The 24,125-nt window shown below is 44.4% G+C and overlaps 1 protein-coding gene across 1 annotated transcript in view; it reads right to left on the reverse strand.

The window, feature by feature from the left end:
• Positions 1 to 339: 339 nt before the first annotated feature.
• The window catches only part of RAB7A (RAB7A, member RAS oncogene family), a 49,663-nt gene continuing 25,877 nt past the window's right edge, over positions 340 to 24,125 (reverse strand). The window contains exons 2-6 of the mRNA XM_037524035.1: positions 13,686 to 13,746; positions 11,846 to 11,972; positions 6,766 to 6,984; positions 5,651 to 5,779; positions 340 to 845 (exon numbers count right to left, since the gene is read on the reverse strand). Of these exons, the coding sequence (XP_037379932.1) occupies positions 750 to 845; positions 5,651 to 5,779; positions 6,766 to 6,984; positions 11,846 to 11,972; positions 13,686 to 13,738 (624 nt within the window). The 5' untranslated portion in view covers positions 13,739 to 13,746 and the 3' untranslated portion in view covers positions 340 to 749. The remainder of the gene's footprint in view (positions 846 to 5,650; positions 5,780 to 6,765; positions 6,985 to 11,845; positions 11,973 to 13,685; positions 13,747 to 24,125) is intronic.

Below are 24,125 nucleotides of genomic sequence, written 5' to 3' on the forward strand. Positions count from 1 at the left end.
GGATTTCTGAATTCTGAGTTGCTAACAATCTGCAATCCAGTCAGGGTTCAACCCTCCATCTTATATGCCTGCATTATAGGACTTAAACACATAATCCAAGAATTTCTTACACTAATTTATACATTTTTAATTGGTTGCATATATTAACATGTACTATAAGATTTTTTTCTAAGAAGCATTACATAATAAATGGATACTGTAAAAAGATCTGATTAGTTAAAAGTAACAAGCATTAACAGATACATACAAAACTCAGCCTGATCAGACTGGGTGTGAGCCTGTAATGAAGCATGGGGCACCAGCCTTCCCAAGTGGCAGCCTTCACGGTGGGGGGGGGGGGGGGTCGGGGGAAGGGGTAAAAAGATCACAAGACCGTTAAAAAAATCAGGTAACTAATCAGACACAGATTAACTGTAAACAGTTCTCTCTCTCCAGTGGACAAAAAGAATAAGCTTCTGATGCCAACTCCACACCAGAGCGATTTCTACAGTGGGCTGTCCTGCCGCATGCCAGGCCGACGTGGTGGACAGACCCCAACGCAGCCATCGTGGGTATGGACTGGAGTCTGTCTGCTTGTGTCAGGTCTGTGTGTGTGCACTGCATGTGTGCTGTGTGGAGGGGTTTCTTTTGGCAACTGGAAAGGAGAGATCACTTTATGTTCTGTTTGGAAGAGGAGAGGGACTTGTGTTGGAAGGCCTAAGTGTGTTCTTGGTCTGTGAAGGACTCTGTGCTCTGCTTTCACTGCCCCTTCAGCAACTGCAGCTCTCCGTGGAGGCCTTGGCCCGGTCATTCTTATCCAGTTTGATGGGTTCAGGGAATTCATTGTACAGCTCCACCTCCGTTTCCTGGACAGGGAGAGAAAGGGTCGTTACTCAAGGCATGGAAGCATTCCTACACTCCGCTCCAGTCCTGAGTGGCACCTGGCTCGGTGGGTGCGGATCATGGGGGCAGACAGAGCAAAGAAGGGAGGGCTCTGGCAGGGTTGCTCAACCCTGAAAGGCTGAGCAAGAGAGGAAGACAGGTTTTGTGATATGCCCCGGGGATCCTGAAGAGAAAAATGAGCAGGAAGAGTAACAACAGACAGTGAGCAGGAAGGACAGAATCCAACTCACATTTGCCATCAGATGGCGGGGCTGGGGCCCTGTCAGCTCACAGATGCTTTCTGTATGGGCCGCCTAGGAAATCAGACCTTACGTGGCCTGGATTTTGGACAACCCTTATTTAACATTTCTACAAGGTCACTAGTTACCCTCTCAGTTCCCAAAACAGCCCTCCAGTTTCCTATTTGCCACTCGTTTTTCTGGACTGGGGGTCCATTTTCTCTTCTTTCAGAGGTTTAGGAGAATTCGGTCTGCAAATGCAGCACGCTAAGAAACCAGCTGCGGGTGAATTTTATCATGCTCTGGGGAGAGAGGTCACGGGCAGTGTGGTCAATTTAAAAGGATGTCTGCTTTCTAGTGAAGGGTGGGTTTCTACCTCCCATCTGTACTTCAACATTGAGCACCTGCGTGCCAGGAAATGCTCCAGCGCCTGGAGGTAAAGCAGGGAATGTTGCTATTCATTAAAAGCTTTCTAGGAAAAGTGATTCTATTCACAATTGTTACAAAAACAAAAATATTCTATGAATACATAATTTACAGTATAGTTTTGTTGAAGAAGAACTCAGAATTCCAGAACATTTTTTTATCATGACAAAGAGAACCCTGTGCCCACAGCAGCCACCACTCCACCTCCCAAGATCTCGGCAACCACTTGTCTACTTTCTGTCACAAAAGACTTATCTATTCTGGACATTTCAGTTGATGGACATTTGGGTTATTTCCACTTTTCTGCTCCTATGAATAATGCTGCTAGAACACTCATGAACAAGTTTTTGTGTGAACAAGTTTTCATTTTGCTTGGGTATACAGAGTGTAACTGCTGAGTCATATGGAAACTCTATGTTTACATTTTTAAGGAATGGCCTATTTGCCAAAGTGACTGCACCATTTTTACATCCCCATCAGCACCTAGAAATATATTTAATATGAAAGGCAAAGGTTGTGAAAAATTTTAAGATCCTAGTGAAGGATTTAAAAAAAAAAACAAAACCAAACGGGGCCTCCCGGGTGGCGCAAGGGGTTAAGATGCAACCTATGAAGCTATCCGCAGCCACTGCAGCAGGAGTTCGATCCCCGGTCAGGAGCTACCCACATGGCACAGCAGACCTTTCCTGACTCGCCCACTGCTCCCCTCAGCAGTGTATTTCAGTAAGTCTGTCTGTTCTGTTCCCCTGTCTGTCTCTGGTGAATTCTCTCACCCCCCCACACCTTTGGCCTGTACCCAGTTCTTATATGCATAAATAAATCTTTAAAATAAAATAAAACAAAACAACAAACACAAGACCTGAAATGATAGCTGTTATGTTTAACTCACCCTCCCTCAAGTGGCTATATTTGGATAAAGAAATTAAGGTTAAATCAGCCCTGGGGGTCTCCCTGGTGGTGCAGGGGTTAAAGTCTCAGCACTATGAATCTATTGCCAACCACTGCAGCATGAGTTTGATCCCCCGCCGCCAGGAGACCCACATGGCGAAGCAGACCTCTCCTGTCTCACCCACTGCTCCCCTCAGCAGTGTATTTCAGTAGATCTACCTGTTCTGCTCCCCACTCTGTCTCTGGTGAACCCCCTCACCGCCACACCCCCCTGCACCTCTGGCCTACATCCCCAGTTCTTCTATGCATAAATAAATAAAAATCAATCTTTAAAAATAAATGAATGAGGGACTCCCTGGTGGCGCAAGGCCTTAAGATGCAACCTATGAAGCTGTCCGCAGCCTCTGCAGCACGAGATTGTTCCCTGGCAAGGGAGCTACCCACATGGCACAGCAGACCTCTCCTGACTCACCCGCTGCTCCCCTCAGCAGTGTACTTTGGTCAATCTGCCTGTTCTGTTCCCCACTCTGTCTCTGGTGAAGCCTATCACACACCCCCCACACCTCTGGCCTGAACCCCAGTTCTTATATGCATAAATAAATAAATCTTTTTAAAAATAAATAAATGACAAGATTAGTCTTATGTGAGACACCAGAGAGCTTGTGCGTGCTCACTCACGGTGTGTGTGAGTCTGTGTGCATACATCCATAAAAGAAAGGCCATGAGGGGCCTCCCCGGTGGCGCAGCGGTTGAGCGCTGGGTTGCGAAGCCTCTGCGGCCTCTGCGGCGCCGGTTCGATCCCCGGCTACTCCCCGGCCACCACAGGAGGGTCCCACATGGCGCGCAGACCTCTCCTGCCGCCCGCTGCTCCCCTCAGCAGTGTACTTTGGTCCTTCTGCCTGCTCTGCTCCCCGCTCTGGCTCTGGTGAATTCTCTCACCCTCCCGCGCTTCTGACTGTACCCAGTGCATGTATAAACAAACAAATAAATAAATAAATAAAAACTCATGCCTCATTAAAAAAAAAAAAAAAGAAAGGCCATGAGGATACAGGAAGAAGGGGGCAGTGTGCAAGCTGGGAAGAGAGCCGCTTCACTAAAAAAAATAATTTGCTGGCAACCTAATTGTGGACTTCTGGCCCCTTGAACTGTGAAGAAATAAATGTCTGTTGTTTAATCCACCCAATCTGCAGTCATTTGTTATAGAAGCCAGAGCTGACTAATATAACAGCTATAATGCAATGCCAGTCAGGATCTCAATAGTGTTTTATTTTGGGATTAATGGAACTCTGATTCTAAATGGAAAATGCACCAAAATAGCAGCAACAACAACAAAAAACACAAAAAAGAGTAGTGAAGGGAAACATCTTACCAGAATTAAGACCATAAAATTGAAAACAGTCAAGTCAGGATGATCCAGGCAAGGAACACACACACCCACTAAAACAGTTTGGGGAGACCAGAACTAGATCCCAGTAACACGGACATTTAATACAACAAAGGTAATATTTCAGTCCAACAGGGAAAGCGGTTTAACCACTAGCTGCTAATTGAAACAACTGGTTTTCCCTCTGAAAGAAAAAGGAAAACCCCTCTGATAAAAACCAAAATAAATTCCAGTTCAATGAGACAACATGTAATCCACACACAGGAAACCCAGAAATTTTAAATGGCATAATTGACTAAAACTGCCTTTTCTCCTTCTTTTTTTAATGCCTAAGACTATTTCACCAGATGGCAGAGTTGGAAAAACTCAATTGCAATGCAGGTGAGGTTCATGTCAATTCACAAGTAGCTCAGAGAAAATACTGGGTGTCTACGCCAGTGCGGCGTACTGCCGTCTGCAGCAGAGGAAGCACGAAGTGCCAAGCCTGAGGAAAGAGGGCTGAGAGGACCAGCAGCTGTGAAGGTGACTGCTACACACCTGAAGACCACAGGGTGTCGGTGGAGTTAGAGATGAGGCCGCCGCTTGCTGGTAGAATGGTTATAGAGGACTCTGGAGCAACGCTGCCCTTGGGGAAAGGGATGTGGCATCATCTCTCAACAAGGCACATATACCTTTCAATCTAACAATCCTACTCCTGAGGCTAGCTCACAGAAATGAAGACATCATAATAAAGCTATAGGGAGAGCAACAGACAGGAAAACTCCAATACCAGTCAACAGGTAACTGGTGAAAAACCACTCCCTACACAGATTTTGATTCCCATGCAATTTATATTAGGAAATCCACTAGGTTATTCATCTAGCTGTGAGGGTGGGCTAAAAGGAGAGGGGAAAGTCCTCTCACCCCCTGCATCTCTGGCCTGTACCCCAGCTCTTGCATGCATGCATAAATAAATAAATCTTTAAAAAAAAAAAAAAAAAAAAAAAAAAAAAAGCCCCAGGTCTGCTGCTTGGTCACTTTCTTACCACTGTTATCAATGTATCTCAGAGGGACTTCCTTCCATAAACCTAGGTTTCTGTAGCTAGCAGAAGCTGCCTGGCCCTTTACAGCCACCAGGCATGTGCTCCTTCAAATGTTCTCTACATCCACCTGATGTGTACCTCACCTGCACCCCACCCCAGCACACACATATGGACCACCACAGGGCACTAATGACCCTGGTGTACCTTGCCTTAACTCAAGGGCCTCAATGTGCTGAATCAAGAGACTTTAATTCAAGTGTACCAACAAGTAACTGTTTTAGAGAAGATGCAGGAAAATTTATTCTCGGCATACATTAGTCAAGCTAATGTGTCTGGTGATGAGATGTAACCATTTATGAGAACGACAAAAGTCAGTCCATCTCACCTAATCTCTACAACTTGTCTGTAAAGCAGGTGTTCTTATTTTGCTGCTGAGAGGATGGAGGCACGGATGTGATGAAAAAAAAAAAAACTTTATCTAAGGATGAGGACTGGAGGTGGGATCTGGATACAAATTTCTCCCTCCGTAAATAGAAGGAACTATCTGACCAGGGTTTCCTAATGGCCTGATCTTCCAGTAAGCTTGCACAGAATTAAGAACAAACCCAGTCAAGAAGGGTGGCGCCAGTTCAAGTCTTCCCTGCCTCTTTATCTTTTAGATGATTCTCAAACAAGTGTCATTTCCGGAAGTTAACTTCCCAGATAAACATAGTTTTTCTGGCTACATGGGAAGAGTCAGCTTGGAAAGAAGATTCAGGACAAGGAAATCAGGCAGAAACTGTGCCGATGGTCAATCACCAGAGGGAGCCAGACAGTTGTCAGAGACCCACCTGTTTAAGTGCATTCCGTGCAATCGTCTGAAACGCTTGCTCCACGTTGATGGCCTCCTTGGCACTGGTCTCAAAGTAGGGAATGTTGTTTTTGCTGTAGCACCAGGCCTGTGCCCGCTTTGTGGCCACCTGGAAGAAAAAGCAGGGCGCATGGGTGTTCATAACAGAGCTAGTACCGCTAGCCACCTGGACCTCAGAATCAGCCCCCCCCCCCCATGTAACCTGCATTACCTGCAGGGGGCAGACATAGCCGAGAGGCCCTAGAGGGGAGGGAGAGAGCTGCAGACCCATTCAAGGACACCTAGTGGGGCTGTGTAGTATAGTTAGGACGCAAGCCCAGACTCTCACCTACACTTACACATCTGACCTTAACCTACATTTATCAGCAACATGTAAAGGGAAAAGTCAGCCCAGTAAGAAATGAATCTTCTCTTCTGGGGCCTCAGAGGTCCAAACGCCTGGCAGCTTGACCTTGAAGTCTGCAGTCCCTTCCATGCTGCTGCTAACATTACATCACCTGTGCTACACAGCCTGTCACCACAGAATTCTGCAGCTGTCACTGGCACCCCTGCCTCTCATACTGTAATTCCTTCCCTCACCTAAATCACTTAGGAAAAGAGAAAAAAGGTCAGCAGAAAAAACTCTGGCTATAATTAATCAAAGTGGCTGTGTTCCTGAGAGAAATGTTATTTGAGCGTAAACAAGAGCAACTTTACCTGAAGCGATCTTTGGCACACGTGGAGATCCAAACCAGTCCTTAGGTGCTGAGTGGGCACCTGAGAAAGAAGGAACCTAACTCCTTTCTTTCAAGTCAGAAAGAGAACTGAGGCGCAGAGGGCAAAGGCAAGGGCCCAAAGTCACAGCTGGCTGGGGGCCTCCTGGGTCCGGACTCTCCAAGGCAGCTGGCCCAAACGTGCACCTTCAGAGCCTCGTCAGACATGGCACACACTGCAGACATGCCAAGCAGCCAAGTACTCGAGGCAGCTGCTTTTTACCAAATCAGAGCTAAAAACAGCACCTGTCACCTGAAAGTCAGCGGCTGCTTTTAAAAGAAGGCCCATTCTAAGACTCAGTAATCATACTAATATATGCTTCCTGCCATCATTAGCACTTACTTGTCTGTTTTCGAGGTCAATCTTGTTTCCCAACACAACGAAGGGGAAGTTTTCCGGATCACGGGGACTGGCCTGAATGAGAAACTCATCCCTCCAACTATCAAGGGTTTTGAAGGTATTGGGGGCAGTCACGTCAAACACCAGGACGCAGCAGTCTGCACCTCTGTAGAAGGCCACGCCAAGAGACTGGAACCGTTCCTGTCCTGCTGTGTCCCAGATCTGTGTGAGACAAAGCATTTATTCCTGGAGGTGCTGCACGAAATGGGGTGCATGAGGGGCACACACAGACAAGTAACTTCAGTTCAGGAATTTCAACACCAGAGCATCCAAAACAACCCTGACTAAGAACTTGTCAGTGTGTGAGGAGGCTGACACGGAGTCTTGAATTTTGGGGTGTTAGATCTCTTTGGTTTTTTTGATCCAGAAGGCCATATGGGAACACAGTTATGTAAAATTTAAGTTGTCTAAAACATGTCCCAAAATGTTTTCCAAAAGGAATACGAAAACATAACATGCAAACCCAGATGGTTTTGTTTACTCTTGGGGGCCAGTTCAAATGACATAGTGACAAACAGGAGCAGGAGCAGAGTTAGAACTTAAAAACTGTATAAAAGCCTGGAAATGGCAGCATTAGAGCCCCTTAAAGAACATCTATTAAAACAGTGTGACTACAAAGACGAAACTCTGGCTCACAGACCAATCAGCCAAGAACAGGCCAAGGTAAGGACAGGCTGGAAGGAGCCATCTGTGGTCCCACTGTCAGTCAAGCAGAGTGTGCACATTTCAGCCTTTTGTTGAATAACGATTCCAAAAGCCCAAAGGTTGCTTCCACCAGGGGCAGTTCTGAGAAACCCATTTTAGTTCTTTCCTTCCTGCACAATCAGCACATGTCAGTCCCGGACAACATGATTGACGGGACAGACTAAGGAACACAGGTCTGAGGGCAGGACGCCGATCTTAGCAGCCCATTCCACTCTCAGGAAATGCGACCCACGACCTGCAAATATCACTATAGGAAGTGGCTTTCTTTTTTTTGTTGTTGTTGTTATTAGTTTGTTTTTTTAAAGATTTATTTTTATTTATTTATACATGCACTGGGTACAGTCAGAAGCGCAGGAGGGTGAGAGAATTCACCAGAGCCAGAGCGGGGAGCAGAGCAGGCAGAAGGACCAAAGTACACTGCTGAGGGGAGCAGCGGGCGGCAGGAGAGGTCTGCGCGCCATGTGGGACTCTCCTCCGGTGGCCGGGGAGCAGCTGGGGATTGAACTGGCACTGCAGAGGCTGCAGGCAGCTTCGCAACCCAGCGCTCAACCGCTGCGCCACCAGGGAGGCCTGGAAGCAGCTTTCTGAAACAGAATGTGTCCTAGTGGCCATTGGAGGTCAGTCCTGACTGCAGAAGCAGGCTATCATGAATGTCCACATGTTGCACGGCAGCGCTCAGACCACTGGGTAAAGAAAACAGCCAGTCAGGAGAACCAGAAGGCAGTGAGGAAGGGTGAAGGGCAATAAAACCAATTCAACGTCACTTATTCTATCTGCAGGAGGACTATGTGGTGCGCTGTCCCCGTACAACAAGCAAAGTATGTTAAGTATAGAGAAAATGGGCTTGAGACTGCAGGTGCGAAGCAGCAGGGCTGGCAATGCTTGCCTTTGTGCTGCTTCAGTTTTCCAAAGCCCTATAGCAAGTAGGTAATTCTACGTGGAAAAACGAGCCTTTTCTCCTAAGAAGGGGCCAACATGGAAGAGCAATCAACAATAACTTGGTCATAAAATATAGCAGACATAGACAACTACTCTACAAAGAGAAAGCAGGGAAGAAAATTTTAAAAATAAATGTAGGCTAAATTAAAACAAAATCTCATTAGAGAAGTAACATTACGTAAACAGTTGGATAAGCAGAACAAAGGCCACACATCCACCCACCCAACCCTGGCATCCTGAGATCATCATTAACTCATGGCTTATTCGAGGTGTGCACATCGGAGGGTTTTATGTAGCTGAAATATCTTATACCACAGGTCAGTCTGCATGTTTGCCCATATCACCTCTGCAAAACACCACAACACACTCTGGCAACAGCCCACAACTTTATTGTTGCCCAACAAACTCAGAAAACCACTTCACTCCTGATTTTAAAAATATATATAGCTGCCAATTTTCTAAAATTATAAATAACTTAGTAATGAACATGGACACAGAACCTTTTCTACATTTTAGATTGAAAAGGTGAAAAGTTGGGGGGGAGGTTATTCTTAGTTTCCAAAATTGGGCCTCCCTGGTGGCGCAGTGGTTGAGCGCTGGGTTGTGAAGCTGCCTGCAGCCTCTGCAGCGCCAGTTCGATCCCCGGCCACCGGGGAGGGGCCCACATGGCTCGCAGACCTCTCCTGCCACCCGCTGCTCCCCTCAGCAGTGTACTTTGTCCAGTCTGCCTGCTCTGCTCTCCCCTCTGGCTCTGGTGAATTCTCTCACCCTCCCCGCACTTCTGACTGTACCCAGTGCTTGTATAAATCAATCAATCAATCAATCAATCAATCAATCTTGGGGGGGGGGAGTTTCCTAAATTAATTTATGTTTATTTATTTATGCATACAAGAACAAGGGTATAGGCCAGAGGTGCGGGGGGTGAGAGGATTCACCAGAGACAGAGTGGGGAACAGAACAGGTGGATCCACTGAGATACACTGCTGAGGGGAAACAGTAGAGGTCTGCCACACCACGTGGGTAGCTCCCTGGCTGGGGATCGAACTTGTGCTACAGGGGCTGCTGACAACTTCATAGTGCTGAGACTTAAGCCCTTGTGCCACCAGGGAAGTCCCCCAAATTAATTAATTAATTAATTTTTTAAAAAGATGTATTTATTTATGCATACAACAACTGGGGTATAGGCCAGAGGTGCAGTGGGTGAGAGGATTCACCAGAGACAGAGTGGGGAGCACAACAGGCACTGACTGAAATACACTGCTGAAGGGAGCAGCGGGAGAGACAGGAGAGGTCTGCTACACCATGTGGGTAGCTCCCTGGCCAGCCGGGGATCGAACTCGTGCTTCAGAGGCTGCGGATAGCTTCACAGTGCTGTGCTTAACCCCTTGCTCCACCAGTGAGGCCCTCAGCATGTACTTTTACTGGTCACTTAGTATACTTCAGTGACTGATTTTTTTCACTTCTTGAAGTCTAAGTTTTTAATATCCTCATTTTTTATAGTGATCTGTTTGTTATGGTATCTATTCCTTTTTTTAAAAGTCTAGTCATTGTGAACATTTTTTGTGGTACCTTATTTCCTCATGTGGCTATAAGCTCAACTTCTGTCCTGAGGTTGTAAGTGCTTCTATAGCTCAGTCTTTACTTTTTGCCAGGAGTGAACAGGATTTGTATTAAATTCTCCTGTACCTGCAGAGTATAAACGGAGAATCCACATACGAGCTTATTGGGACTGGGATTCTCCGGCAAAGAAGTAAAGAGACAAAGTCCAGGCCAATATTTCACACAAAAGCTTTGCCACTTCCTTGGGTTGAGGTTTTTCGTGTTGGTTTCACATCTTTCCAAGGTTTACATGAGTGTGAGTGTCTGTGCACGCCCCTTTTTCCAACGGTATTCTCTGTTCCAGCTTTCCCTCCTCTGTGTGAGCACATTCCCTGCCATATTGATTAACAAAACCCTAGTCCTTGTTATAAACTTGCAAATAACTACGGTAAGAGCCCTGAAACTTACTTCAGTTCCATCTTTCCTGTAATCTGGAAATTTCCTTTTCTGTCAACTTGGATTATTGAAACTTTGGTTATATTTCATTTAAAGATTTATTTTTATTTATTTATACATACGAGAGCTGGGGTGTAGGTCAGAGGTGTGAGGGGTGAGAGGATTCACTAGAGACAGAGTGGGGAGCAATACAGGCAGATCTACTGAAATACATTGCTAAGGGGAGCAGTGGGTGAGACAGGAGAGGCCTGCTGCACCATGTGGGTCAGCTCCCTGACTGGGGCTCAAACTCATGCTGCAATGGTTGGCAACAGCTTGATAGCACTGAGATTTTATCCCCTGCACCACCAGGGAGAGTCTTGCTTTGGTTATATTTTAAACATGTCTATGTATGTGGTATGTGTATATGTGTGTGTCCCTATTAGGTCTGTCCTGGACATGTGATTCAAGTGTCCAGAGTCCTTTTACTCTGGGACCTTGTCACGGTTTGAGGTCAACACATAAAAACTTCTACCTGTAACCTGTATCATTCAATCACTGCAGTGAGCCCAGGGCTTACTAGGACGACAGTGGGATAAGGATTCTATTTGTCTCTAGAGGTTTACCCTCCTGTCATTTAATAGGAAGGAATAAGTGTTGTGGAGGAGTAATTTCAAAAGACAACATCTGGCTAAAAGTTCGAGACTTCAAGATGCTGGAAGTAGTGACATGGAAGAATAGGTTTGTATGAGCAGCACATGATCTGGAAGAACTGTCAGAAGAAAAAAGTAAGGGAAGAGTCTGTAGCCAGAACGTGAAAGTTTTCAAAAAGTTCTATGAAGGAATCTGTATTTCATCCTAACTGTTGAAAGTGAAGCCCTTGAAAAAATAAGGTGATACATGAAAAACCTAGACCTGCTTAACAGAAACAAAACTTTGGCAGCTACAGATAGGACAGATTAAAAGAAGTCAGAAAACAGGGAAGATACTTTAATGGATGTTATAACCACCTAGAAGAGACACAAAGATTTTCTGGCCTAAAGCACGGAATACAGAGACTTGTAGACTGCCAAATTTGGTAAACAAACAAACAAGCAAGCAAACAGGAAGTCCAGTTAGATTTGAACTCTGGGAAACAAATTTTTTTTAGTATGTCTCATGCAATATTTGAGATGTACTTCTACAAAATATTTAAACACTTACAGAAAAATTATTTACTGTTTACCTGAAATTCTAGTTTAATGGAGTGTATTGTATTTTATCTAGTATACTACCTGGAGCCAATTATGCATGAATATAATAGTGGGATCTGAAAATCAGGGAGGGAAAATGTCTAGCCATGAAATAAGGTTCATACTGAATGAACTAACACAGGTTGGTTGGCAAAGTAGAAACATGTGCTTACCTGCATAGTAACTAGTCTGTCATCCACCATCACCTCCTTTGTCAGAAAGTCTGCTCCTATTGTGGCTTTGTACTGATTACTGAATTTCTTGTTCACATACTGGTTCATGAGTGATGTCTTACCAACTCTGAAATTGAAGAAAATCCACAAGTGTAAGTCAATTAGGAAGGAAATGAAAACTGGTTGACATTTATAGCTCTGAAGGAACCTGCATGTCTTGAAAGAGAACAAGGAACTACCCTCACAACAGAGAGCGGTGCCAGCAAACTCCCCAGCATTACTCATTTGAGCATGTACTTTCTCTTGGGATAAAAATACAAGATACAGATGTGCGCCAGATGTTGAGAACTTTCTTATTTGAAAAGCTGTTTTAGTACAGGCAACTCAGATGGTATAATTTTTCCCTCCAGAAGGATGCCAGCAAATAGTCTCCTTCTAAAAGAAGCTTCAGCAGTAAGATCACTCCACTATTCTAAAAATATCCCGCGGTTGCTATTTAGTTCAAGGAAGTAATAACAGGAGGCCACTGGCTTTGAGCAGACTTCTATACCAGGCAGCCAACCTGCTGCTTCAACATTTAAAATCCAAAGCAGAAAAAGCAGCAATATAACAGTAAACTAGAATCTACCTCAACATAAGCTCCTCCAGGGATGTTTTTCAGTAGGAAAACTCCGCAGGAGTCAATCGTGATTTTTTTTTTTAGTAATCAGGTCAGTGAGGGCAGGGTTAAAGAAAATACAAAAGCCTTCCTCAAAGTCAATGATTTTCTTTCCCACAAAGAAACATACTCATCTGCATACACAGAGGAACTAGAAGAAGATACATAGCTAAGGTGGTGTTCTTTAACACAAGTTACCTGAATCAGAATGTCTAAAGGGAAAAAGTCATGAATCTTTAATTGAACAAGGGCCTGGTGATTCTTTTTAGGCAAGTCTGGGTATCACAGGCCTAACAGCAGAAACTTTCCATTCTGACCGCATATCAGTATCACCAGGAATGGGGGGGTGGGGGGGGGCAAACAGGGAGAGGAAAAGGGGAACATGGGGAGAAGCAACCCAAGAGGAGGTGGGGAGGGGGAGAGAGTGTGAGTTTAAATTCCACCAACAAAAAAAATTAAAAAATAAAAAAATAAATTCCACCAACAAGACCTACATCTCACTCGTCCGGACAGATGCTGACTTTTAAAAAGTAATGGAGGTGACGGAAACAGCAGTAACAGCAGGAAATCACTTGCCTTTTATAAGCCAGATAAAAAACTTTGGAATAAACTTACTAATTTTGCATTATGTAGTGATTCTAGTCAAAGCTTTCAGAGGTCACTTCAGACATTGAGTCTGAAAAGCCTACCACATAATCTTCATTAGCTACTAAAGAGTTAGATTTTGGTTACTGGCAGATCTAGGATCAAAACCCAGTTCTCTAGTCCAGGTTCTTTCAAACCCAGGGCTGAATCAGGCAGAGCAATAGCATGATTACTATACAGTGAACCCCAAACCCCACACCTGGTAGGTATGATGCCAATGGCAAAACATCTACATAAATGGAACCCCCTGATTCACAAGCTTGGAAAAAAAGGATTCCATGAAACTATTATTAGTTGAGTTTAAATACTGAAGCTGTTTCACAACCCATGCCAAAAATCAGGGAACAAAGGGTTACAAAATAAAGCATCATTCAAAATTTCAGCTGTGCCCCCAAACAGCAGGTAGATCTAGGCCCCTAACATCACAGCTATTCAAAAAAGAAGTGGCAGACGTCAGCATGGATGGCATGGGCTCTAAAGAGGTGAAGTTTAAATCCAAGCCAATCTTTTTGGCTCAAATGTGTGAGAAACACTTACCCAGAATCTCCCAGGATGATAACCTTCAGCAACACTTTCTTCCTAGAGGTCATCCTTCAAACTAAACGAAGAAAGAAAACAGCACCGTTAGCACAATGGGAAGTGCCAAGGTGAACCACCTCTCTTGGCACACATACTGAAAGAGCACCAAGTGCACTGTGCCCTGAGTCTCCCTGCTAGCAATTTCACTACCATTCAGGGGGTCCTTGACAATCATTAGAACTCTGGACCAAGAGTCAGGCGAAACGGCATGGCACTTGTGGATTTATGCCCCAAATTACAGTAACAGTTTGTTCCTGTTTCGTTCAAGTCTCTGCTCAAATACCACTTCCTTGAGGATGGCTTTCTATCAAGTACCCCACCCTATCCCTATATGCACACTCTTCCCCTTTTGCCTCATTTTTTTGTGGGTGCACTAACCATCACAGTACTCTCCCCTTATCCATGGGGGCTATATTCCAAGTCCCCAAGAGACTGGCTGAAACTAGATCTTACTGAACCCTACATACACTGTTTTCCCCCATTCCCACTTACCCATGGTACAGTTTACTTTATAAATTAGGGACAGTGAGATTAACAACAATAACCAATAATAAAATAGAACAATTATAACAATGTATTGTAACTAAAGTTCTGTTAATCTGGTATGTCTTATTGCATAAGATGATATCTTACTGCCATAGTATTTTGAAAGGGCAAGTAAGTAACTGAAACCACAGACAAGCATGACCATGGATGAGGGCTGCTGCACTTGACATTCTTATGGAATGTTTTTGTTTGTCTTCTCCTTTTTCTAATAATCTCCATGAAGACACTTGTATTCCCCACTGCATCTCGTTGCCAAGGAGAGAACTGTCAAATATTGGGTTAGTCTGTGACTAATACTTAACGTTGCTGCTCTTGGGACCATCTTTTTCCAGAAAATCTTTTGAGTAGTCTTTATTACCCCCTGTAATTAACCTGAAGATGCCAAATCCTTGCTCAACTTCCTTCTGCTCCCTTCTGGAACTTGCCACACTATAGTCTGATTGTCACGGATGTTCAGAAGATGAACAGTTTTCAGAAAGGTGGGAGTCCTAAAATCTGGACCCCGACAAGAGTGGCCTTAAGACTGCTGGAGAGCTGGAAATCACAGCAGGAGGCTGCTGGCCTCTAGAATCGGTATTCAAGACTGCATGGGGGAGTCCTCAAAAATAACACCTCTATCTTCTGAGCTTTGGCCCACTGTCCTCAAGGCAAGACACTATGAGGTACTAGGCAAGGGTCAACATCTAGCTCTGGCTTTCTGTGGAGCCGGGAGAAGTGTGTAAACCTAAAATAAGGACAGGTTCTCCCCGGTGGTGCAAGGGGTTAAACGGCAACCTAGGAAGCTGTCCGCAGCTTCTGCAGCATGAGTTCAATCCCTGGCCAGGGAGCTACCCACATGGTGCAGCTGACCTCTCCTGACTCGCCCACTGCTCCCCTCAGCAGTGTATTTCAGTCAGTCTGCCTGTTCTGCTCCCCACTCTGTCTCTGGTGAATCCTTTCACCCCCTGCACCTCTGGCCTGTACCCCACTTCCTTTGTGCATAAATAAATAAATCTTTAAAAAAATAAAATAAGGAGGTAGCAAAGTGGGCTCAATGAAGCCGCTGCTATTACTCTTTTATAGTTGGGAGACTAAGACAGTCAGACTGGGTTTCAGAAAGGCTATCTTTTAGTTTCATCTTCTAACCACCTAGCCTCCTGAGGCAGAGGCTGGTAGTACTGCCCAGAGTGGGTGTTACTTAAGTATGCAAAGACTGATCCCAGGCTATCTAGATTTTTATTCTTCTTTGCCACTTATTAGCTGTGTGACCTGGGGCAAATTATTTAACCTCTCTGTTGAGATAGGGATATAGGGATAAAAGCTCTTATGTCCTAGGTGTGATGAGGCCTGCAGGAGTCAAATGTTCAGGATAGTGACTGGGAATATAGTAAAGTGGTTAGTAATGTTGGCTACTCTCATTTTTAATATTTGCCAAAGGCAGAGATGAATAAATAACAGAACATGAAGTCCAGAAGGCCATGAGAGACCCAGTAAGTCACAGACCTAGGAAAGGTAATCTCAGTAAGCTACATTCCCTCCATTTCCAGATGCCTGTCAACTATTCTTTCAACAGATGGTATTACACCAAAGGTGAAAAAGTGAAAAGAAACTTCAGAACTGGCTACTGTCCCACAGGGCAGGATTAGATACCTGAACCAAATGCTCTCAAACTGGCCTTCTGCCAGTGGATGGCTCCAGAAACTGTGAAGGCAGAGACAGACCACAGGTTCTAATAACCTTCCAAGGGTTAAGTGGCCTCTCTGCCTGAAGCCTCAGCCCCTGGCTGGACTATGAAGACATCCTATCTCAGTCCATCCATCTTTGTGGACTGACTGTCTTAAAAGCATTTACTAGTTAGGGGAGAGTGTAAGATGAGCTAGAATTCTGCAAAGCCCATTTCCTTTATTTTCCCATCATAACTATTCAAGAGGTCTGTTTGTAACACAGAGGGAGGAATACCCCGAGTCATGGTTATCAGTGGATTCCCATAACCCCAGGGACTGCCCTGAACAAGGTGCGTCAGTCCAAAGCCTGGGCCCACACTTTTGGGCTAGAGATTAGATTATGAAGAGTTAGAACAACTTTCAAATCCAAAGAAGGGCAAATTAAGGGAAAGGATGAAAGCTTTTACAAAGAAATTCTTGAATATTTTTTTTTTTTTAAAGATTTGGTGTTTCTTTTTTTTTTTAAGATTTATTTATTTATTTATACAAGCACTGGGTACAGTCAGAAGCACGGGAGGGCGAGAGAATTCACCAGAGCCAGAGCGGGGAGCAGAGCAGGCAGAAGGACTGAAGTACACTGCTGAGGGGAGCAGCGGGCGGCAGGAGAGGTCTGCGCGCCATGTGGGACCCTCCTCTGGTGGCCGGGGAGCAGCCGGGGATCGAACCGGCGCCGCAGAGGCTTCGGGCAGCTTCGCAACCCAGCGCTCAACCGCTGCACCACCGGGGAGGCCCCTTCTTGAATATTTTTAATTCACTAATTTTGAGACAGGGAAAAGGGATTTGCAAAACGGTTAAATTTCACTGGTATACCAAGTATTCTTTCCATTAAAAAGAAAGCAAATAAACTCTCAACCTCCCTGCTCCCATATGACAGATTTCATGTTTTCTTTTGCATTTCTGTTCACATTGGTTGAAAGCAAGCCCAGGCGGCCAACTTGTCAAGGATACCCCCCCAGCCTTTCCCCATCTACAAAGCTAGGGGTAAACACGGAAACAGCTGAGGATGCAGCCTCAGGCAGTTTTCAGATGCACATCCCCAGCACACAACCTGGCATTCTGTTCCTCCCACATTGTTTATCCTTATTTCCATGACAGTGTTAATGCCCAGTACTCCTCTGGGTAAATTAAACATGTAAGAAACCATTCCTACCTTTTATTTAATATGCCAAAAATTTGGGAATGGAAAAAGTAATGCTGTGAAAGCATGTCTTTGAACTTTCACCTGTGGGATACAGGGGTAAATCTCCATAGAGACCTTTTTGTACTTAATGTTGTCCAGGATCAAGATTGGGACGCTACTTCTAGAAAAGGGCTAAGACAAATGCAAAAAGAGCTTAAACATACAATTTCTGCTGCAGGAAGGTGCCCGAGCAGTGGAGGCCTGATCCTCTCCCTGTGTCTGTGCTGTTATGGACGTCCACCACATCCACGAATTTCAGAAGCTCAATATACTTCCTAAAATTCTGCAAAGTTAGAAATTCCTAACTGGAAAATAGTTCTCTATCTAACACATACCATTTCTATTACAGGAGAAAGCGCAGAAAGCGAGCAGAAGAGAGAGGTGTGCAAGGCTCCTGACCTATTTCTTACAAATGACCACTTTAGAGAACATCCATTCATTTGTTTACATGAGTATCTTTTAAAACCTTTCCAGAACAAGGTATATTCAGGAAAACATTTCCTTCCTTTTGCTACCCAACCAAACCTCATCAGTGTGCTTTGGAATGAGCATTTTGGGAGTGCAAACACTAACAGTACTCCGATGCTGAACTGATTCTTTCCCTCCAGTATAAAGTTTCTCATGTGAAAAATCAAAAGCTGTATGTTTCCTTCATTAGCCTGAAGTTACCACTTTTTTTCACCTGTGAAACGTGGAAGCCAACTAACTGTAAAGGCACACAAAATAAGGAAACCCCAAGCAGTAAGGAAGGTCAGGGACAATACCATTGGGTGGAGGGGAGAGGAGCAGGCTCAGTGAGGTCATAAAGAACCGGACAGAGGATGTGAATGGGGTATATAAGGGGAGGGCTATGAGAACAAAGGAGTCGTATGGTAGGGATGAGAAGAACAAGGAAGGGGTAGGAAGCTGGGGTATGGGGGGCTCAGCAGCCAGTTCAGTCTGAATTCTTGGAGGCAGAACAATTCTGCGCGGTATCAGAAAAAGAGGATGACGATGCTCCAGAGGAGGCAAGGCTCTAGGGTGCTGCAGTGACGAGGAGTTGTAAGTGTTTGTAAAACCATCAAGACAATAGTGCAAAATTCAGGGAATGAAACTAAGTGGCAGAGTTGAAATTATCACATGTGATCAAGAATTATCAGCCCGGACCCCAACGGTGAACCACTGAGTCATTCTGAGTGTTCTCAGACCATTAGACATTTTAATTGTCTACAACAGATTAGACATTTTAAAATTTTTTCCTTCCGGGGTATTTGGAAATCCACTTTAACTGCTTCCATGTTATAGTTCACAGAAAACTTCCCAGACTAGGATGCTCTTTCCTCCAACACTGCAGGGCCTCTATTAAAAATAGATTTGATAATAGATTTTACTTAGTTGTATCTTAAATGTCACTGTTCATTGGGGAAGTGCCTGTTTGTGCTAAAATTTTATGACTTCAGTCTAGATGCCTGTGTGAAAATGGGCACATCAGGGCCTCCCCTGGTGGTGCAGCGGTTGAGCGCTGGGCTGCAAGGCTGCCCACAGCCTCCGCAACGCCGGTTCGTTCGGTTCGTTCCCTAGCTGCCGGCAAGGATCCCACAAAAGAACAAACAAACCACCAACCAAAAAAAAAAACAAATAAAATGGGCACATCAGCATTCACTGAACACTAGGGGCAGCGCAAAGTTATGGAACCTCGTCTTGCCTTCTAGAGGTTTGGTATCTGGCAGGTAAGATGACTGAATCACCATGTAGGGCGGCATAAAACACAGTGCTTTAAGAATAATAAAGTAAAGGAGAGAATATTCCCAGGAGAAATACTGAATGCTGTCAAACTAATTAGGATGTTTTGCTTGTTTCCAGTACACACTTCAGAGAAGTTTCCCGAAAGAACAGTGAAAATGTTAGACTGAAATTTAAAAGGGAGAAGAATTACTTCCTGGTGCACAGAAGTCTGTAATCCTTTAGCAGTTAAAATTAAAGGAACCAAAAAAATCTAAAAAACATTAGACAAGACAAATAGAAGTTTGATGATTTTGTCAGGTACCATTTAATAAGGTTAAAAAAAACTTAGTCCCCACTCCTTGCCCAGCAGGCAGGTTTGGGAGACTTGAATAAGGGAATTGATAATGTTGCTAAAGGAACTAGGCCTTAAGACCAGATCACTGAGCTTCCCTGGTGGCGCAAGGGGTTAAGACACAACCTATGAGGCTATCCTCAGCCCCTGCCAGGAGTTTGATCCCCAGCCAGGGAACTACCCTCAGCAGACCTCTCCTGACTTGCCCGCTGCTACCCTCAGCAGTGTGTTTCAGTCAGTCTGCCTGTTCTGCTCCCCGCTCTGTCTCAGGTGAATACTCTCCCCTGACCACCCCCCCCCACCTCTGGTCTGTGCCCCAGCTCCTGTATGCATAAATAAATAAATCTTTAAAAAAAAAAAAAAAGCCCCGATCACTGTCTGACTGTGGAAGCAAAGCCAGGACACATCTGTGTCAAAGGTCAATACCCAAGATCTGACGTCCCAGCAAATAACTGGCCCAAACTGGCGCCCCAAGGAAGAAATCCCAAGAAAACAGAGTATAAGAGAGAGTCTCAAATCCTCTCACACAGATCTCGCCTGTCTCATCTCCCACTCCCGTGCAGAGTATTTCAATAAACAGCCCTTTCTGTTCTCAGATACTCTGTCTCTGGTGAATCCATCTCCCCCACCCCCATATAATTCTCCCCACTACAAATATCTCTGGTCTTCTCAACTCCTTCCCAAGTAACGTGGCTTCCAGATCCTGTAACTTACTAGTTGCCTAGCTCTGGTTGGGTTACGTTCATGAGTTATACTGAACCAAACATCTATCTTTGCACCAATACCAATCATTTCTAAAACATGCTGATGCCATAAGAATGTCACCTGAGGACAAAAAGGAAAGACAACTGAGAATCTGACAAAACCCTAAAACTTGTATTCTGAAACTCCACTAAAGTTTGAACTTCTGAACTGCACTCATAGACACCATTAGCCTTAGCTGTCATTACCAAGTCATTACGATGTTCCACCTTTTGTGTGCAGTACAGATGTGGTGCTTTTTACAAACTGACCGCTGTGGCAACCCTGTGAGTAAGTCTACCAGCACCATTTTTTTTGAATTGTGTGTATGTTCACTTCACGTCTTTGTGTCACGTTTAATTAAGGCTTGTGTGTTTATTGTGATTGTACATTTAATAGGCTACAGTAAACACACCTCAATGCACTGGAAAACCAAAAATTTGTGAGACTTGTTTTATGATGGCATATGCTTTATCATGGCAGCCTGGAAGCAAACCCACAGTCTTTCCAAAGTGTACTTGTGACTGTCTAGGAAGTAAACTGACATTCAGTTAAGCTTCATCATAATGCCATTGCTTGGACAAATTGAAGGATCTCGTGAAATCCACTTTTAACTACTTCCATATTCAATGCCAACCCTATACGAGTCCAGATACTGCACTCCCAATGACAGCTACAATGGTTTGTGGCCCTCTATGAGTCATAAGACAATGGAAAAATATAAAAAGGTCTCAGGGGATAGTAGGGAGGTGTGATAATGAAAAAAAGATGAGAAATGCTGTTCTAGACCTGAGCTGCCCCATACAGCAGTTACTAGCCACAGGCAACGAATTAAGCAAAAAAATACAGTTCCACGGCCACACCAGTCACACTAGCCACATTCATGTGCTCAGTAAGCACCGCCAAAAGCTAGTAGTTGCTGCACTGGACAGTGCAGATACAGAACATTCCCATCATCACAGCAAGTTACATTGTACAGTGCTGATATAAACAATCCCAGACATTATAGTAGGATTAATATACAGTCCTCAAACATCTCAAGCCCCAGTTTATGGCTATTACTTGGTTATCTAACCCATCTTCTTTCACTATTGAAAATACAACAAAGATATTAGTTTCTCAAGGGCAAACATTAGGTGTGGGTTAACATCTGAATTTGTCATTAGATGCCACACAATGAGCAGCAGGACAAGAGTGCACCACAATCACTTCTAAATATTTATAGCCATTTCTCCTAGCAGACCGCGGTGTGAAGCATGGAGGAAACAGGGGGGTCCTTCGTAATACACTGAGACTGAGTTCCACTTAACTGTTTCTACATCACTGGATTTCAGGAGAGGTAAATAAGCACATGAACAAAGGAATGTTCAAATCAAAACATGCAATACCATCAACAAGCGAAGGAAACCAGAAACGCATCTCACTCGGGAACTGAATCAGCTTTTACATATTACCTTGACTGAGTAAGGCAAAGTTATAAACCTCCAAGTCTTAGGATCATTCTATTTACTGTGAGACATGGTTAGTGACAGTTTAGTTTCATCAGATCAGGAAAGGTCCTTCTTTAGGAATTGTATGCAATTTTATTTTTTTTTTTAAGATTTATTCATTTACTATGTATACAAGCACTGGGTACAGTCCGAAGCGCGGGAGGGTGAGAGAATTCACCAGAGCCAGAGCGGGGAGCAGAGCAGGCAGAAGGACCGAAGTACACTGCTGAGGGGAGCAGCGGGCGGCAGGAGAGGTCTGCGCGCCATGTGGGACCCTCCTCTGGTGGCCGGGGAGCAGCTGGGGATTGAACCAGCGCTGCAGAGGCTGTGGGCAGCTTCGCAACCCAGCACCCAACCGCTGCGCCACGGGGGAGGCCCTATACGCAATTTTAAAAGGCAGATCCAAGTATTTTATTCTCAAGTACTCTTCCAAGAACCTCAATTCAGGTCTTTCATTGGCTAAATTTATATTCCAAAGCAATTTCTTCTTGACCTCATGCTGAAAGAAGATGCCAAAGTGAAAGAAACCCAGTCAGGTAAATAAATGATCGTCTCCACATTTGTATTCTTTTTAAAGCTCCAAGACAAGAATAGCATACAACACAAAACGTAACGCCATGTCTGCTATATGTTAGTTACTACCATCACTCATGAGCTACATGGCGCAGAAGGAAGTCCAGGTAAAGTGGGCACCGCTGAAGAGGCAGTTTCAGGTGAGTTACAGCAGATGAACAGCAAATGTGTTCTTTCCCCCTCTCAGTGGAGGCTAATGCAAGACAGATTCAACCAGAGCTGACCAAGACAAACAAGGTGTAAGCAAGGGCAATGTGGAGAGCCTCACTAACTCCCCCAGCCCCCATCTTAACACAAATGGATTTGGGTCAAATCCACAGATGGATTTGAAAGTCAAGGTTGCATTAGTTCCACTTCTCCCCCCTTGCACCATATTATTTCCCCACCAGGACTCTCTCTGCATGGCAGCCCTCCCCTCACACATTTAAGAGAAGGACATAAGAGAACGTTCAATGGCTACTGGATCTCCAGGGTATCCAAGAACCCTTTATTTCCAAAGATGCCCAACAGGATGACAAGTTCAACTTTTGCACCATCGCACCCTGTCAATCCATCCACCGCTCCAAAGAATAAGATCAAAGAACTAAAGACCTGTGGCTAGCCACAATTTCTCTGGATCTCTGACAGAGAGAGGAGGGGGAGTTACCCCTCGGGGAGACGGAACATTATAGCAGTAAACCCACGTTTGAGGGTCTACTGATGCTAAACCTTTCCGTCTGTCCTGGAGTCAGACACCTGGAGTGCAGGAGTACAGTCAGTTCTCACTTAAAGTCCTTGACAAGTTCTTGGAAACGTAACTTTAGACGTGATATATAAGGAAACCAGGTCCTCAAATAACATCTTCTTGGGCCTTCTACTGAGTTCCTGCAACTGTCAAAGGCAAATGGATGGTTTTATCTTCTTGTCGCCCGTGAAGATACGAGAAAGAAGATGTAAAGGAGCCACAGAACACTGTCTAGTAATTACTATTAAACAGTAACATTACTAGTAAGTTCAGTCTCTCACTACCTCTCCACCCCCTGCAGCCACTACTGGTTCTTGGAGAAATGGAGCGAGCCCCTCATTAGCCCAGAGTAACCTCCCCAACTCAGTGTGCTGTGCAATTTGGTGTCCTCTGACCAGCAGAGTTACAGAACTTATTACAGCCTTCACTCTTCCTGTCAAGCTCCACTGCTCAGGTGAGATGAGCGCCACTGAGGAAATTTTCCACTAAGTAAAACAACTTAATAACAAAACATATTCTTTCTTAGCTTAAAAACAAGAAACAGCAACAAGAGTCCAATGAAGAAATGAGCATCGACCATAAACAAACACAGCCCTGAGGGAGACCCAACGTACCTCAGCCAAGACATCTGTGCTCAAAAACGACTCTCAAATACGGGAGCTCAACACAGGCTAGAAAGAAAATGAAGAAGGCAGACAATCCTAAAAATTGGGAACAGCTGGATGACTGGAGCAAGAACACAGCAGAGACATAGAAATGGTTATGTAGGAGCCACTGATTAAATGTTTCCTCATCCAAAGCACAACAGGTTCATTTTCTAACAGTGCAAGCCAGGAGAGCAGCCACGACACCTTTTACACAGAGTCCAGCCACACACCCAACAATGGAAGATATGTATAGTTCAAGCCCCAAAGACAAAAAAAGCCAGTAACCCAGGAAACATCTTAAAATCACACAAAAAAGTTGTTCATCCATTGATGCTATTCATCCAAAGCAAGCAAGGGCAGGATCTATGCCAAGGCAGTGCTTTTTTCATAACAAGCTGCCAGTTCTCAAATACTTCATGGAAAAGAGGAGTCGTATAATGATTTATTTATGTAAAAAAAAAAAATTAGGAAGAATATTTTAGGAAGCGAAAGATGGGGAATTTGTATTATAAACTGTATTTTTCTTAATTCAACATTGGTTCTTTATCTTTATGCACTCATTTGACAGCAGAAAAAGCTAGGCTAGAAAAATATGGAGACAGATGTAGGGGAGGGGGGAACGCTTCATCATCTTAATCTAACAGATGACTGTGCAACTGATTACTTGAGAGCTGACTTCTTTATTTCCCCACATTTTCTCCAGCATATATGCTGAGGGAAACTGATCACAAATATAAA

The sequence above is a fragment of the Talpa occidentalis genome, unplaced genomic scaffold (assembly GCF_014898055.3).
Source record: "Talpa occidentalis isolate TD23 unplaced genomic scaffold, MPIMG_talOcc4v2.1 talOcc4.10, whole genome shotgun sequence".
Taxonomy (NCBI): domain Eukaryota; kingdom Metazoa; phylum Chordata; class Mammalia; order Eulipotyphla; family Talpidae; genus Talpa; species Talpa occidentalis.